General features: G+C 46.9%; 1 protein-coding gene across 2 annotated transcripts in view; it reads left to right on the top strand.

Annotated features, from left to right (window-relative positions):
- Window positions 1-817: 817 nt before the first annotated feature.
- UBE2G2 (ubiquitin conjugating enzyme E2 G2) overlaps window positions 818-17985 on the top strand; it is a 30336-nt gene continuing 13168 nt past the window's right edge. For both annotated transcript variants that reach the window (XM_075607135.1, XM_075607134.1), the window contains exons 1-2: window positions 818-969; window positions 15363-15398. Coding sequence is in view for 1 of the 2 variants with exons in the window: in XM_075607134.1 (XP_075463249.1) it covers window positions 927-969; window positions 15363-15398 (79 nt within the window). In the remaining variant the exon portion in view is untranslated. The remainder of the gene's footprint in view (window positions 970-15362; window positions 15399-17985) is intronic.

The raw sequence follows: 17985 nt of genomic DNA, 5'->3' as shown, positions 1-17985 counted from the left end.
ATCTACAGATGAAGGGGCACTGTAATATCCACATTATGTGAGTAAGGGAACCTGTGACATCCACATCGTGTCACCTTGGAAATTAAATACAGTACCTTCATAAATTCCCTGTGTTACTCTGTAGAACCTCATACTGGAAGGTATTACGTGACAGCGGTCTCAATGTCTCACCTTGCAAATGAGACACCCTAATATGTTTCATCTGTGTCAGCCTGCACAGGAAAGGCACACACTGACATAATCATCTCCATGTTTTACTGAGCCACCCTCAGGAGGGGCATTTTCAGAATGACACTCTGGAGAGGGAGTGACTTTTTGGAAGGAACAGACTCATAAGTCCTATCTGCAACACCATACAGAAAAGGGGCACACATAGTATCCACACCCCTATGTCATCTTACAGAATAACTCACACTCCCAACCCCTATGATACTTTGCAAATGGGACAGACTCAGAAGTGACCTATATGTCACCTTTACATACCTCACCTGTCATTGTGTGCCCATGTTAAAGGGTCATCCTCATAAGTCCCTATGTGTCACATGGCAGAACGTCTACAAATACCTAAACTCGCTTGCCACTGTGTCACCTTACACCCTTACAGGTCACCCCTGTGCCATCCTGCAGACCCAGTGATATGTTGCCCCCCCCCTTCCCTTGTCACTGGGTCACCATGCAGCAGGAACACACACAAATTCCTGCGTTTTAGTATAAATTCCCATAGCTGGCTACCCTTAACCGATTTTGCTTTCTGCGCATGCGCACATGGCCCGTGCTTGCCTGCAGCTCTCTGGCGTTGAGATCCTTGACGCATGCGCATTACTAGCACCGGTGCGCCGCCCCCCCCCCGGACGTCCTGTGACGTGGCTCTGTGCACTTCCGTAAACAGACGACTGGGGGGCCTTCCTCCCCGTGATCTCTCGGTAATGGCAGGAACGGCCCTGAAGCGCCTGATGGCGGAATATAAACGTGAGTTTAGTGACACTATCACCTCACCGGGGCGGGCTAACGGCTGGGCGGCTTGGGTATTCATATACTGTATACAGTCGGCCCAGGCAAGTTCCCTATCCATCCCATGTATTGAAATACCCCCACCCCCCTTCCATATTATATACCCCCCTTCCATATTATATACCCCCCTTCCATATTATATACACCCCCTTACATATTATATACACCCCCCTTACATATTATATACACCCTTACATATTATATACCCCCATGCATATATCCCCCTTCCATATTATATATACCCCCCTTCCATATTATATATACCCCCTTCCATATTATATATACCCCCCTTCCATATTATATATACCCCCTTCCATATTCCCCCCTTCCATATTATATATACCCCCTTCCATATTCCCCCCATCATATTATATATACCCCCTTCCATATTATATACCCCCCTTACATATTATATACCCCCCTTAAATATTATATACCCACCTTACATATTATATACCCACCTTACATATTATATACCCACCTTACATATTATATACCCCCTTACATATTATATACCCCCTTGCATATATCCCCCTTCCATATTATATATACCCCCCTTCCATATTCCCCCCTTCATATTATATATATACCCCCTTCCATATTATATATACCCCCTTCCATATTATATACCCCAAGACCTACCTGCCCTACCTTTAACCCCCACTGCATGGGCAGAGCACACCCTGTTCTTCTATACCCCACCTACCAAGCAAACACGGGCAGAACCGTAATCCTGTATACTCCAGCTTGCACCCCACATACATGTGCAGAGCACACGATAACGGTATATACCCCACATACATGTGCAGAGCACACGATAACGGTATATACCCCACATACATGTGCAGAGCACACGAAAACAGTATATAGACCACATACATGTGCAGAGCACACAAAAACGGTATATACCCCCACATACATGTGCAGAGCACACCCTGACTTTATATACTCCCGCATACATCTGCAGAGCACACCCTGACTTTATATACTCCCGCATACATGTGCAGAGCACACCCTGACTTTATATACCCCACATACATGTGCAGAGCACACCCTGACTTTATATACCCCCGCATACATGTGCAGAGCACACCCTGACTTTATATACCCCACATACACGGGCAGAGCACACCCTGACTATATACCCCCGCATACACGGGCAGAGCACACCCATACTTTATATACCACCGCATACACGGGCAGAGCACACCCTGACTTTATATACTCCGCATACACGGGCAGAGCACACCCTGACTTTATATACCCCGCATACACGGGCAGAGCACACCCTGACTTTATATACCCCGCATACACGGGCAGAGCACACCCTGACTTTATATACCCCCGCATACATGTGCAGAGCACACCCTGACTTTATATACCCCGCATAAACGGGCAGAGCACACCCTGACTTTATATACCCCGCATACACGGGCAGAGCACACCCTGACTTTATATACCCCCGCATACACGGACAGAGCACACCCTGACTTTATATACCCCCGCATACACGGGCAGAGCACACCCTGACTTTATATACCCCCGCATACACGGGCAGAGCACACCCTGACTTTATATACCCCACATACACGGGCAGAGCACACCCTGACTTTATATACCCCCGCATACACGGGCAGAGCACACCCTGACTTTATATACCCCCGCATACACGGGCAGAGCACACCCTGACTTTATATACCCCGCATACACGGGCAGAGCACACCCTGACTTTATATACCCCCGCATACACGGGCAGAGCACACCCTGACTTTATATACCCCCGCATACACGGGCAGAGCACACCCTGACTTTATATACCCCCGCATAAACGGGCAGAGCACACCCTGACTTTATATACCCCCGCATACACGGGCAGAGCACACCCTGACTTGATATACCCCCGCATACACGGGCAGAGCACACCCTGACTTGATATACCCCCGCATACACGGGCACAGCACACCCTGGTTTTTTTATACCCCCGCATACACGGGCACAGCACACCCTGACTTTATATACCCCGCATACACTGTACACCCTGACTTTATATACCCCGCATACACGGGCAGAGCACGCCCTGACTTTATATACCCCCGCATACACGGGCAGAGCACACCCTGACTTTATATACCCCCGCATACACGGGCAGAGCACACTCTGACTTTATATACCCCCACATACACGGGCAGAGCACACCCTAATCCTATATACCTCACAAACACAGAAGCACACCCTGACCATATATACCTCACATACATGGACAGAGCACACCCTGACCATATATACCTCACATACATGGACAGAGCACACCCTGACCATATATACCCCACATACATGGGCAGAGTACACCCTGACCATATATACCCCACATACATGGGTAGAGTACACCCTGACCATATATACCCCACATACATGGGTAGAGTACACCCTGACCATATATACCCCATATACATGGGTAGAGTACACCCTGGCCATATATACCCCACATACACGGGCAGAGCACACCCTGACTTTATATACCCCGCATACACGGGCAGAGCACACCCTGACTTGATATACCCCCGCATACACGGGCACAGCACACCCTGACTTTATATACCCCCGCATACACGGGCACAGCACACCCTGACTTTATATACCCCGCATACACGGTACACCCTGACTTTATATACCCCGCATACACGGGCAGAGCACGCCCTGACTTTATATACCCCGCATACACTGTACACCCTGACTTTATATACCCCGCATACACGGGCAGAGCACGCCCTGACTTTATATACCCCCGCATACACGGGCAGAGTACACCCTGACTTTATATACCCCCGCATACACGGGCAGAGCACACTCTGACTTTATATACCCCCGAATACACGGGCAGAGCACACCCTAATCCTATATACCTCACAAACACAGAAGCACACCCTGACCATATATACCTCACATACATGGACAGAGCACACCCTGACCATATATACCTCACATACATGGACAAAGCACACCCTGACCATATATACCTCACATACATGGACAGAGCACACCCTGACCATATATACCTCACATACATGGACAGAGCACACCCTGACCATATATACCTCACATACATGGACAGAGCACACCCTGACCATATATATCCCACATACATGGGCAGAGCACACCCTGACCATATATACCCCACATACATGGGCAGAGTACACCCTGACCATATATACCCCACATACATGGGTAGAGTACACCCTGACCATATATACCCCACATACATGGGTAGAGTACACCCTGACCATATATACCCCACATACATGGGTAGAGTACACCCTGACCATATATACCTCACATACATGGACAGAGCACACCCTGACCATATATACCTCACATACATGGACAGAGCACACCCTGACCATATATATCCCACATACATGGGCAGAGCACACCCTGACCATATATACCCCACATACATGGACAGAGCACACCCTGACCATATATACCTCACATACATGGACAGAGCACACCCTGACCATATATACCCCACATACATGGGTAGAGTACACCCTGACCATATATACCCCACATACATGGGTAGAGTACACCCTGACCATATATACCCCACCTCCTACACAAGGTAGAAGTTGGCTTCTTATTTGTGCTCCAGTTTCTTATTAGTGGAAAAGGAATTATCAACAGGTTAATTACTTTGGCCCACCTATTTCACAGTGTTTTGGCACAGAGGGAGCCATTTATATAAAACCAATTTATATTTAGCCAGGCCCACAAAGGATTTGGGCATCAAAACAGGTGTCAAACCGGACATGGGTGCTAATATTTTCCACCTTGAATAACGAGAGGGAGGGGGAGAGGGGTTTTTGGCATTAAAACTGGTGTCAAACTGGGCACTGTGCCAATGTTTATCAAGTTGAATAAGTAGCTGCTGTATTTCAAGGGTTAAATAACTTTGGTCCCCCCATTCCACAGTGGTAATACACAGAAGGGCATATTCTATGTAAAGTTGAGTTGCCCCTTGCCTGGCCCAAAAAGGATTTGTGCATCAAAACACAGTCAAACCGACTAAAACTAGGTGGAGCACCTTCCAATTCATCACTATGAATGAGCTCCTTATCGGGATCAGAGGGATCAAACCATCTATCTGTCCAGGGACCCCTTGTCCAGCCTGGCTAATAAAGGAAGCGGTGTTGGATCTTGCCCCTTTCATTCTCAAAATTGCAAACCTCTCATGGTCCTCTGGCTTTTTACCAGCCTCATTCGTTTCGCCTCTATTAAATAAACCCTCCTTCGATCCACTGAGCACCGATAACTACCGCCCAGTTTCTGAAAAAATAGCCCGGAAACCGTTAATGAACCACCTACCCAGATTTAATCTGTGTGGGCACCCACCTGTCTGGATTTTGAAAACATTACATCACTGAGGCAGTTATTATTGCTTTATATTACATCACTGAGGCAGTTATTATTGCTTTATATTACATCACTGAGACAATCCTAATAGGTGTCACTGACTTCCTGCTCAAAACTGTAGACAAAAGGGGGCGTTTGGCTTTCAACACGATCAATCCCACTCTTGCTGACCAGATTTACATTGGATGTTGGGTTGAGAGGTAAAGTGCTGGGCTGTTTCCAGTCCTTTCTTGGTGACCTAAATCAGAAAATCACACACAGACATTTTTCAAACTCAATCCAGCTGATTTAGTTTTGTCGCTCAGGGATCGTCCATCTCCCCAGTTCTATTCAATATATATGTGAAACCCCTAGGAGACATTATCGGAAGAAAACAAATGAATCTCCAACGATCCTATCATCACGGTGAACGGTCTGAGTAACTTGCCTAAGGCTACGGCCCCTGTGTTTCCTGCAGCACGTGCGCCTGGTGGCGCGTGCACAGATGAAAGCCGTGTTGTGCGGTCTAGGGGGTGCGGCGGGGGGAGGGGGCGCGGCCATGTCAGCACAGCACACTCCCCATTGGTCCACCCGATCTGCCCTGCCATTGCCTGCCGTACACCACGTGGCCACAAGGGAAGACAACATTCCTGTCTTCCCTGCCAGCGTACACGTCGCAGCGATTCGCACGGCCACTGGGGCCTGCCCCATAGAGGGCTGTGCTGTGGTGTGGCGCACGCAATGCAGCGGCCACTGGGGCCTGCCCCATAGAGGGCTGTGGTGTGGCGCACGCAATGCAGCGGCCACTGGGGCCTGCCCCATAGAGGGCTGTGCTGTGGTGTGGCGCACGCAATGCAGCGGCCACTGGGGACCCGGCCTTGGTGATCTCTCTAATTGGATGGCATTGAACTGGCTACACCTTAATGCCTCTAAATCCGAGCTGCCCCTGATAGGCCCTAAAGCACGAGCAGATGCTATGAGTAGCCTTCAACGACCCGAAAATCAATAACTCTGCCATTCCAAGGAAAGAGAAGGTGAGAAGACTGGGAGCTGCTATTTTTGACAAAAACATGATTAATCAGCCTCATATTGCAGCTATCGCGAAAAACTGTTGCTTACAAATCCGTCGGCTGAGATAAATTAAACCATTTGTCTCGAAAACCAACCTACAGGTAGTAGCACAGGCCTTGGTCCTCTCAAGAATGTATTTAGCCATTTTTCTGCTGATGGGTCTCCAAAAACATAATGCCAAAGCCTTGCAGTTGGTGCAAAACACCACAGTCCTTCTTATAGCATGCAAGGCAAGGAGAGACCACATCTCGCCAGTATTACAAAATCTTCTCTGGTGGAGCAAAGGGTTCAACTTTAGATCTTGATCCTCAATTTTAAGGCTACCCATAGACTAACCCCTCCCCCCCTCCCCCCCCCCCCCCCTCCCCACCTCCGGAACTGCCTAGTCAGTAGTAACACCCCCAATCGTGCTCTCAGATCTGCCATCGCCCCTCAACTGATTGAGCCTCAGTTTGAGGTCAATAAAGCTGGTGGGGGGGCTTTTTAAAGGACCGCCCCAAGACTATGGAATAGGCTCCTCACTGCTTTAAGAAATCGGGATGCTTTACTTCCATTCAGGGAGGAATTAAAAACTTTCCTCTTTTAAACAAAGCCTGGCAAACAGACCTTAATACCCTGGCAGCTAGCTTTCCTGCTCTGGTTTGTGTTGCCAAGAAAACAGAGGGGAACGACGAGGAAGACTAACAAAGGGTGCTTTGTTGGTCTTCCTCGTCGTCCCCCTATATGTCTTCTTTCGCTAGGTCTGGGCAGGGTGTCCTCCATAAGTTCCTACATGCGCTCTGGCACTCAGTTACTTGCTGAGTGTCACGTTAAAAAATGTAAATAAATAAAAGCGGGTGCCAATGCATAACAATTTGAATAACTAGCTGGAGCTTTACTTTAAGGTGCGTTCATATTTCTTCTGTATTAGATTTGCATTGCTTACCACATATCTTTAAAATAAATACAAGTGGGTTTCATGTAAGGGACCCCCCCCCCCCCCCCTGCTGCGAATAGCCACTGTGAAATAGGTGGCCCAAAGTCCTTTAACCCTTGAAACATTATAGGAACTTATTCAAATTGTTATGCATTGGCACCTAGGCCAGATTTTCCACCTGTTTTCATGCCCAAATTATTTTTGGACCCAGCTAAAACCCTCCTCTGTAGATAGCCACAGGTGGCCCAAAGTCCTTTAACCCTTGAAATACTACAGCTACCAATTCAAATTGGTAAAGCAAGCACCTGTGCCCAGTTTGGCATGTGTTTTGATGCCCAACTCCTTTTTGGACCAGGCAAAATGCAACTGAATTTGACATAATGTGTCCCCTTCTGTGGAGAGCCACTGTAAAATAGGTGGCCAAAAGTAATTCAGCCCTTGGAATACTGCCGCGACGTATTTAAATTATTACAAATTGGCATCCATGCCCAGTTTGACACCTGTTGTGATGCCCATACCCCTTTTTGGGCCATAATAAATACAAGTGGCAGCACAGAGAGACTACCCACTCAACAGATTTAGTTTTGGCAGTTTTGTGCACTAGGGCGGTGGGTGCGCAAAACTTTTTAGCCTGCTCCCCCCCATGGTGACACGTGACGAAAACCAGGTAAGTGAGTTACAGAAGCCTCGCCCACGTGTGCTCCCGGCATTTCGTTTAAATGCTTTGGGGAAGAGCGCCGGGGCCTCTGTAAGCGCCGCGCCCCCCAGTTTGCGCACCCCTGCACTAGGGGATATGTGCAGCTCCAAAAAAAAAAAAATAAGCTATTTTCTAGGAACACAGCGGGTGGATGTGTGATGTGAAGCAGGAGAGAGATACGGCACTTTGCATCGCTTGTCTGGGACTGAGTACAACTTCATTCTCGCGCGCCTCGCCCCCTTCCCTCTAGCCCCTTTCCGCCCCCTCCCCTCTCGTCCCTTTCCGCCCCCTCCCCTCTCGTCCCTTTCCGCCCCCTCCCCTCTCGTCCCTTTCCGCCCCCTCCCCTCTCGTCCCTTTCCGCCCCCTCCCCTCTCGCCCCTTTCCGCCCCCCTCCCCTCTCGCCCCTTTCCGCCCCCTCCCCTCTCGTCCCTTTTTGCCCCCTCCCCTCTCGTCCCTTTCCGCCCCCTCCCCTCTCGCCCCTTTCCGCCCTCGCCCCTTTCCGCCCCCCTCCCCTCTCGCCCCTTTCCGCCCCCCTCCCCTCTCGCCCCTTTCCGCCCCCCTCCCCTCTCGCCCCTTTCCGCCCCCCTCCCCTCTCGCCCCTTTCCGCCCCCCTCCCCTCTCGCCCCTTTCCGCCCCCCTCCCCTCTCGCCCCTTTCCGCCCCCCTCCCCTCTCGTCCCTTTCCGCCCCCCTCCCCTCTCGTCCCTTTCCGCCCCCCTCCCCTCTCGCCCCTTTCCGCCCCTCGCCCCTTTCCGCCCCCCTCGTCCCTCGTCCCTTTCCGCCCCCCTCGTCCCTCGTCCCTCGTCCCTCTCCGCCCCCCTCGTCCCTTTTTTTTTTATTTTTAACACTGATACAGATTAAACACAAACTGAAATCACTGGTAAAACAAACCAAAAAAAATAAGCACCGATTTTAAAAATAAACACCCCAAACTGGAATCTAAATACTAAATATTGCCACTAGGTGGAGATATTGCACAGAGTGACTGTATTTGTGTTTCCCCCCCAAGCATTTCACACTACAGTATACGTGGAATAGTGTTTGCATTGGACGGAGTGTATTTAAGGCAAGCTTAGTGACCGAGTGGAGAAGTTTATAAGTTGCTAGTCTTAAATACTGCAGCCTGTGTTTTATTGATGCAAAAACATACTTCAGCTTTCAAACAGTATTTGCAGCTGAGCGGGATGATGTAGCTGGCACTTTGAGTAGATGGAATGTATTAAATGTTCCGCCGGTATTCAGCGTTCAGGGAAATGCATGGAGTCCTATGAAGTTTAATTGCAAAGCATTTTGGAATTGCTGTACACACATTACTGTTTCCTATAAAATGCCAAGTGCCACTTCTAAAGCGCCAAACCAATATTTACGGCAAATTATACAGTGTTACATTATGTACATCAGACTCAAAATACACACTGGGAGACTGGAAACACAACGCTGAAGACTTGCATATGTTATTCTCATTCTGCTACTCGGGATACAGAGCCAGTTATCCGAATTACCACCCGCACATTCATACATACAAGTGCACGTGTGTGCTTAGAAATGAGGGCGAACCAGCTCTGTGACGTCACTGGCACGCCCCTAGACACGTCCACGGATGGCATGCGTATCATGGCCGAAAAACGCACCCACTAAAAGCGGGTCACGGCGCGCACGCCTCCGCACGGCCGAAGGCACCATGGTGTACATTCAAATTTGCTTGCTCGGCAAGCAGCTAAGCGCTGAGCAGGCGCGGCCGCTCACGCTGGCCACACACATTCTCGCAATGTGTCTCATCGTGGTGATCGTGAGCGCGCCCGCCCAGCGCCACCCTGGGCGAGGCTTTATGGTGTAACGGCGCTTAAATGTGACCCCTGCCTTTGCGAAAAGGTTAAGTGGGGCCATAGGAAAGGTAGAGGTAATATTATTTAACTCTTTCACAGCGGCGGATGCCAGCAATCCTCTGGGGTGTAGTATGCACACATTTTCCTGTACACACGTGACATAATACATGCTGATGCTGTTATTTGCTGCGAGAGAGCAGATCTATTCCTAATCATACGTAATGTGATCAAAGATGAAGCCAGCGCCAACAGCTGCAGGGTCCCAAGTTTCATTTTGTCCTCGAAACAAAAATCTGAGCCAAATAGGCAACATATCACTGGTTGTAGCTAAATGATCTGTCCTTAACCAGGCAGAATGGCATTCACCTCGTTGATACATGAATTGTTCAGAGCTGCAAAGCCACTTAACTGGTCCCAAATTGTATGTGTCTTTAATTTTAAACAAGTTGCTTTTAAATTCCGCTTTCTGACTGATCACATCCCCTCGGTGTGACATTCTTAGGGAATTCTCTATCAAACTCTGCTATATAGCAGGGGTGCTGAACTCCGGTCCTCAAGTCACCAGAAACAGGCCAGGTTTTCACGATATTCCAGCTTCAGCACAGGTGGCTTAGAGGCTCAGTCGAAGATTGAGCCACCTGTGCTTCAGCTGGGACTGGTGGAGCCACCTGTGCTGAAGCTGGGACTGATTGAGCCACTTGTGCTGAAGCTGGGACTGATTGAGCCACTTGTGCTGAAGCTGGGATATACTGAAAACCTGACCTGTTAGGGGGGCTTGAGGCCTGGAGTTGAGCCCCCCTGCTGTACAGTATTCCTTTTTGAACTGGTCCCGGTCTCCTTTTATTTTGGAAACGGAACCCTTATGTCCCACAGTTGGGTATAACCCCCCCTTACACAAGCAGTGTATACTTCTATATGTATACAGATCGTTGTAGTTCAGCCTTTCCCAACTCGCTTGTTGGCTCTAAATGTAACAGCTCCTACGAAATGAAACCTGCATTGAATATAATAGAAGAGGCCGAGGTCTGTTACATTCATGTAACTCCTATATATGGCACTACACATTCAAATGTAAAAGTGCATCATCCATTTCTTTTTAATAGACTATCTGTTTGTGTATATTGGGGGGTGGGAGAGGGGATTTGGGGCTCCTCTTTGCAGCTTTGCCAGATTTGTTAGACCTCAGACATTTGTCTTGGGTTGTGACACCTTTTTAAGGGATCAAAATGAGAGTTCTTCATAGCTAAAATTATAGTGTACAGTTCTTTCAAAGCCTCACAGGTGTCTCCTTGATGTGTTCCTGAGCCAACGTTCATGTCGGAGAGACCCGACGTTTGGAAAAGTCCTGTACGCTATCATTTCATCAGTAAGGAACTCTCACGTATATGTCACGTTAACCCTTTTGTTGCTGCCCATGGCTGGCCCCTCGAGCAGCAAAAGGGTTAAGACATAACTTCCACTGACTTTGCGCATCTTCAAGACCAACACGGCTACTAACGCGGTGTAAACATCGAAGGGGTAGATTACAAGCACCAAAAGGAAAAGGCTAATTCAAAATAAATATAAAGTGTGCTTTGGAGTAAACATGTTATGAACATGGCTCTGTAGAGGTTTAGCAGATGTTTGCCTTTCTATATTGTTCTATTCACTGGTGGCCACCACTTCATTGAATGCTTCATGTATTAATATCGTCCGCTGTTGTGTTTTGGTGGTCGGACGCCCTCTCTTCCGGACAGGGTATGATGCTGCTGGCTGTTTCGCCTCCGGTGCGGGAAGGTGAGGGCTCTCCGATCACAAGGACCTTCCTGCCACCGGAATAGCAGCTTTTCAATCCAATGTTTTTGAAGTCCGGGAGCTATGACGTGACCGCTTTCAAGTAGAGCCTCTCTAATTAGAGTGCTTTATATCAAAACACACTTGGAGGAAATAACAGCAGCCTCTGCGATGGCTACACATGCGGGGGTCCTTTTCCACTGCTAGGAGTGCTGCTCATCCACTCGGAAGATGTGTAGGAAGAGCAGCAGTTACCCCGTTTTAAATATATACTCGACTCGCGCTATAACCCCTTTCCTGCCAGATGGGTACTAGCAACGCATTGCTCTGCTTAAAAGGGGGTTTCATGGTAATGGGAGGTACATACACACTGAGATACAGGGAGGGGAGGGCAGAAAGTGAAACTCAGGCTGCGTGTCTGTAAGAGTAATGATAACCCAATTTATGTATTCCAATCGAATATTCTTTATCCTTTTACATTTGATTTTTTTTTTGTGGGGGGGGGTGGTGGAGCCAATCCATTAAACTTTGGGTAGCTTGCTTTGGGCACTGAATCCATAATCGGGGTCTCAAAAACAGCTGCTTTTGAGGAAGCCACGTTTGAGGGGATTGGGGGTTCACTGATATGTTGCGTAATCTGTGTTATCTAATTAATGAGGAATAGACCACAAAGTTTGTTTCTTTAAACCTCCAGTAACGCATAATGCCATAGATTTACTCTCTTGGTCAATTTTTTTCAGCTACCCTAACCCCTGTGCCCACCTGTATTGTGTAAGTGAGAGGTAGCCAACTCTAGTCCTGAAAGGCCACCTGCAGGTCCGGTTTTATGGATATCCCTGCTTCAGCACAGGTGGTGTCAATGACTGAGCCACCTGTGCTGAAGCAGGGATATCCTTAAAACCTGACCTGTTGGTGGCCCTTGAGAACTGGAGTTGGCCGCTCGTGGTGTAACAAAAGATAGAAAAGACCAATGCTACATCCAATATGACATAAATACACAGTGAAATACCTATATATTCTCTTGGAAAAAGGGTCATTTAGTTAAACCCTTTGGCCAAAGCGTTATAAGCCTACTAGCCACATCAAGGCATGATCGTTAGCAGGTCCTAACACTACCTGATTAAAATTCTCATTTACCTCTATTTGTAGGGAGAATTACCACATTGGATCTGTTCACTTTTCTAAGTTAGCAGGTCTTTTTCATGTTACTGGGTTTGGACAGATCATTATCTGCTCATTTGCATGTCATTTCCCAGAATCCCTTGCTGCAGTGGGAGCACTGTATGCTAGGTGATAAGGGTTGAAAGGCAGGGTTGCAGACCTGTCTAAGACATGTGAATGGGCTCACAAGTGATATTCTTTATTGAATATATATATATATATACATATACATATACATATATATATATATATATATATATATATATATACATATATATATATATATATAATTATATTGTGGTGGGTTTTGTTGTTTCTTGAGCTCGCTGGGATGTTGTGTGTTCACTCTTGGTGTAAGAAATAAAGCACTCCTATTAATTGAAGAGCTGTTTTGGGGGATTGTTTTGCAGCGGAGAGGAAAAATACTTAGCTAAGAGCCGTATAATTAAAAGATTGACTCACAGGCATTGTTAATTTGAGGTCAGCCGTCTTTTTGCTGGCTGTCACGGACTGATGCTTTCCATCTAAAGAATTCCCACCTGGAATAAAGCAAAGCTCAATCTTCCAAATGTCCAGCAGCTCGGTCAGACCGTACCCTCCGTGAGTCACTATTCTGGCACTTGTGTCCCGCAGCTGAGCAGCCAAACAGCTGACTGTCCTGCGCCTCACCCGGCCCCACGTTTATCTGGCCCTTTCCAATTCTCCCGGCTCTTATGTCGCGACATCGAGAACTTCAAAGACGCGGGGTAAAGGTTTGAAGATTGTGAGCTGCATTAGCACAAAAAGCCTCCAGTAATAATGGCTGTAAACGAGGCACAACTTCAAAATAGTAATTATAAATGGGATGTGGGTTAAGTCTTTGAAATATCAGCATCAATACTCTGCCAGCTCATTATCTTTGCAAAAATTGGTATTATACACGTTTAAAAGACGTATTCTTCTAGAGGTTTCGGGTTAGTAGACTGCAGTGGTAGATGCAGTGAAATAAGTAGTTTTACTGTATTTATTTAAAAAAAAAAAAAAATTTATCCAGATTATTGATGTACAGATCCCATGTTCCATTTTCCAACATTGATTTCAATTGTTATATATTCCGGGAGTCTTAAGATGGCCGCCATGCAGGGTTGCCGCATTCTGTTGACTGCTAACGCGGAGACGTTTTTCATTCAATTTCAAGAAATGTAATCGTATATTCATAGACGTGATATTAGTCGGACCCCCCCCCCCAACCCGCCTGATGTAATCCTACTAACTTTCTGAATCAGTATACAATATAAATTTGAAGAGAAATATGTAAAAATACTAGCATTTTTCAAAAAAAATGTAAAACTTCAAAACATGACATTTTATATGGGTTGTTAAAATAAATCAATGTAGTGGTATACAGACATACCCCGGTTTAAGGACACTCACTTTAAGTACACTCGCGAGTAAGTACATATCGCCCAATAGGCCAATGGCAGCTCACGCATGCGCCTGTTAGCACGTCCTGAACAGCAATACCGGCTCCCTACCTGTACCGAAGCTGTGTGCAAGCGGGGAGACTATAGAGCCTGTTACACACGTGTTATTTACATCAGTTATGCACGTATATATTACGATTGACGTACAGTACACGCATCGATAAGTAGAAAAAAGGGAGTGCTTCACTTTAAGTACATTTTCGCTTTACATACATGCTCTGGACCCATTGCGTACGTTAATGCGGGGTATGCCTGTATAAGATAATACTGACTGCAATTGTTTTCTCTCTCGTCCTCCCTCTACCCTCTCTCTCTCGTCCTCTATCTCTTGTACTCCCTCTCTCTTGTCCTCCCTCTCCCGTCGTCCCCCCCCCCCCTCATCCTCTCTCTCTTGACGCAGGGTGACAGAGGACAGCCGGGGAGGAGCGCACTGTAGGAGCAGCAGACACTGGAAGTCAGTGAAGAATTCTAGATCGGACCGCTGGGGCGCACTCCTCCCCGACCATCGTCCTCTGCCGCCCTGCTTTGCTCCCGCCGTCCAACTCCTCTGGCGGCCCTCTATCCTCTTCTCCCACGCCAGCACCCAGCTTGGCACCCATGGAGTAGACACAACGTATTTTTGCAAATGAAAATATACAAAATCTGTTTCGCCCGCTCCTTTCAAATTGAAACGCGTAGCTCGGAGATACGTAACCGACACCCGTCTCCGGGTCAAACCGGGAGTGGTAGCCACCCTGCTGCCTCGGTGTATTCTCATAAGGGCTTTGCAACGTGGTGTTGATCAGCGCAACTTTGAACTTGCTACCGTTCTTCCTAGACAGATATGAACTATTAAGCGAGACCAAAACATCCAAGTAACACTTCAAGGCTACAAAAGCCATTCGTTCAATTTCCAGGAACCTACAAATCAAAGCAGCTGTCAATCGAGCATTAAAAAAAAATAAGAAAGAAATAACCGTAACTAGCTTTGAATGACTATTCAAACAGATTAAACGACCGAAAATGCATGTATTCTCCGTCCCTGCATCTCATATTTCTTTTTCGGTCTGTATTTCAGAGCTGACGCTGAACCCGCCAGAAGGAATCGTAGCAGGTAAATATCCCGGCCCCCTGCATAATGTTGTCTGTCCTTGGACGCAAGTGAACCGATGGGTGTGACGTGTTTGTCGGAAAGACCAGGCATACGTATTTCATTTAAAAAAAATTTTTTTTTTTAATGCTCTCTGGGGAAACACAAACTGTTTTTAATGTTCAAAGAGGCGGGTTTGTGGCCCTGTCTGAGGCTTCGTGCCCTGTGTCGGCGCTGCATGCCTGCCAGGCTGGCGGCGTGCGCAGCTCCTATTCCCCGGTCTGTGTAGAGCTGCAGGGGGAAAGATGGGGGGGGGGGGGGGCGTGATGGCGATGTAGTGCGGGGGAGGTGCGGCCATGACATCACCCGGCAGGTTCACCTTCATTGGCTGAACCGCCAGGGGGCGTGGCCAGCGCTCCGTCGCCAGATCTGAAGACAGTTTTTCTGTCTTCAGAAAAATCTGGTCGCGCAACGCTGCGGCCAAGGCAGGTAGTGGGCCCGGCCCCATTGAGGGGCGGCTTATGTCCCTGCAGCGCACACCATAGCGGGGACCTAGCCTGAGGCATGTGAATGCGCTCATAAGTGCTATTTTTATTTGCTGTACAATGGAGGAGTTTTGTCACATTTTTTTTTTACACGCCATAACTTTTTGTGGCAAAGAAAACTATAAAGAGATTTAGTTTTTGATTTACGGATAATTGCTATAAAAGGCAATACAAATATACATTTTTTTTTTCCCCTGACCTCATTGAATGTCTCTAGTTTTCTTTTTGTTTGTTTCCCTTCCTCTGGATTAAAAAAAAACTGTAATTACGAATATAGGATTAGTATATGTCGTCTAATTTTAACATAGGTTTAACTCCATGGATGTAGGTTTTTTTAATCAAACTCATCTACTATGTAACATTCCAGACGACCTACAAAGATATTGGATATAGATGATTTTTTTATGGGTTATGAAACGGTTAGAAGTTGTATTTAAAGATAATTATTCGGTTTTAAAGCTGCAGTTCAAGCCGACGTTTTTTTTTTAAAATAAATATATTTTTCCCCATTCAATATGTGCATTAATACAATCTGCACACTGACAAGTGATTAGCTAAGCAGCAGATCGATCCGTTCTCCTGTAATCGATCGCTTGCTACGGATTATTTAATTCCGTTCTTGCACAGCATTGTGGGCAATGTAGTCCTGGAATACGATTGACTGGGCAGTTACTAGATACAATTGGTGCACTGCTAGAGCGAGGACGGGGCTCAAGAGCCAGAGTCTGTCAGAAGGGGAAGGGGTGTCACTTTGGAAATGCTTCCTACATTATAAACATTAAAAATGTCTTTAAAACTTTTTTTTGTTTGTTTTGTTTTTTAAATGCTACAAGTATTTTCTCATAGTACAGAACAGATTTATTACAAAAACACACATGTAGGATATAGCTTGAACTGCTGCTTTAAAATATGCCACATTCAGCATTAGAATAAAGTAGTGACATGTATTCTGTTGTTGGCTTTAATCTGAAGAAAGAGTTGTCCTTGAACTACTGACTTAAACAAGTCTATGAATAAGATAAGGGTTTAAGGTCTTGTGAAAGGTTTACAATGTTTAAGGCAAACAAAAGGCAGTCACCATAACTTCAGTCCTGGTTGAAAAGTGAGCCGGCGGCTTTGCACATAGGATAGGCAGTGATGTTATTTTGCATTGTATATTGAACATACTGTAATCTTTCATGCATTAACTCGGGGGTGCTGAACTCAAGTCCTCAAACCCTCCAAACGGGTCGGGTTTTCAGAATTTCCCTGCTTCAGGGCAGGAGGCTCAGTCTTTGACTGAGCCTCTGATTGTATTGTATGTCTTTATTTATATAGCGCCATTAATGTACATAGCGCTTCACAGTAGTAATACATGTGGTAATCAAATAAATAACAGATAATATAAATAACAGGTCATGGGAATAAGTGCTTTAGACATAAAAGTAACATTAAGGAAGAGGAGTCCCTGCCCCGAGGAGCTTACAGTCTACTTGTTAGGTTGGGAGAACGTACAGAGACAGTAGGAGGGAGTTCTGGTAAGTGCGTCTGCAGGGGGCCAAGCTTTATGTATCGTGTTCAGAATATCCACAGTGCTATTCATATGCTTCTTTAAGCAAGTGTGTCTTAAGGTGGGTCTTAAAGGTGTATAGAGAGGGTGCAAGTCGGGTACTGAGGGGAAAGGCATTCCAGAGGTGTGGGGCAGTCAGTGAAAAAGGTTTAAGGCGGGAGAGGGCTTTAGATACAAAGGGGGTAGAAAGAAGACATCCTTGAGAAGAACGCAAGAGTCTGGATGGTGCATAACGAGAAATTAGGGCTGAGATGTAAGGAGGGGCAGAAGAGTGTAAAGCTTTAAAAGTGAGTAGAAGAATGGAGTGTGAGATGTGGGATTTGATCGGAAGCCAGGAGAGGGATTTCATGAGGGGAGATGCTGAGACAGATCTAGGAAAGAGTAGAGTGATTCTGGCAGCAGCGTTTAGGATAGATTGTAGGGGAGACAGGTGAGAGGCAGGAAGGCCGGACAGCAGGAAGTTACAGTAATCCAGACGGGAGAGAATGAGGGCCTGAGTCAGAGTTTTAGCAGTCGA

This window comes from Ascaphus truei, chromosome 7, assembly GCF_040206685.1.
Source record: "Ascaphus truei isolate aAscTru1 chromosome 7, aAscTru1.hap1, whole genome shotgun sequence".
In the NCBI taxonomy this organism is placed as follows: Eukaryota; Metazoa; Chordata; class Amphibia; order Anura; family Ascaphidae; genus Ascaphus; species Ascaphus truei.
This window is presented reverse-complemented; position numbering and strand designations above follow the sequence as displayed.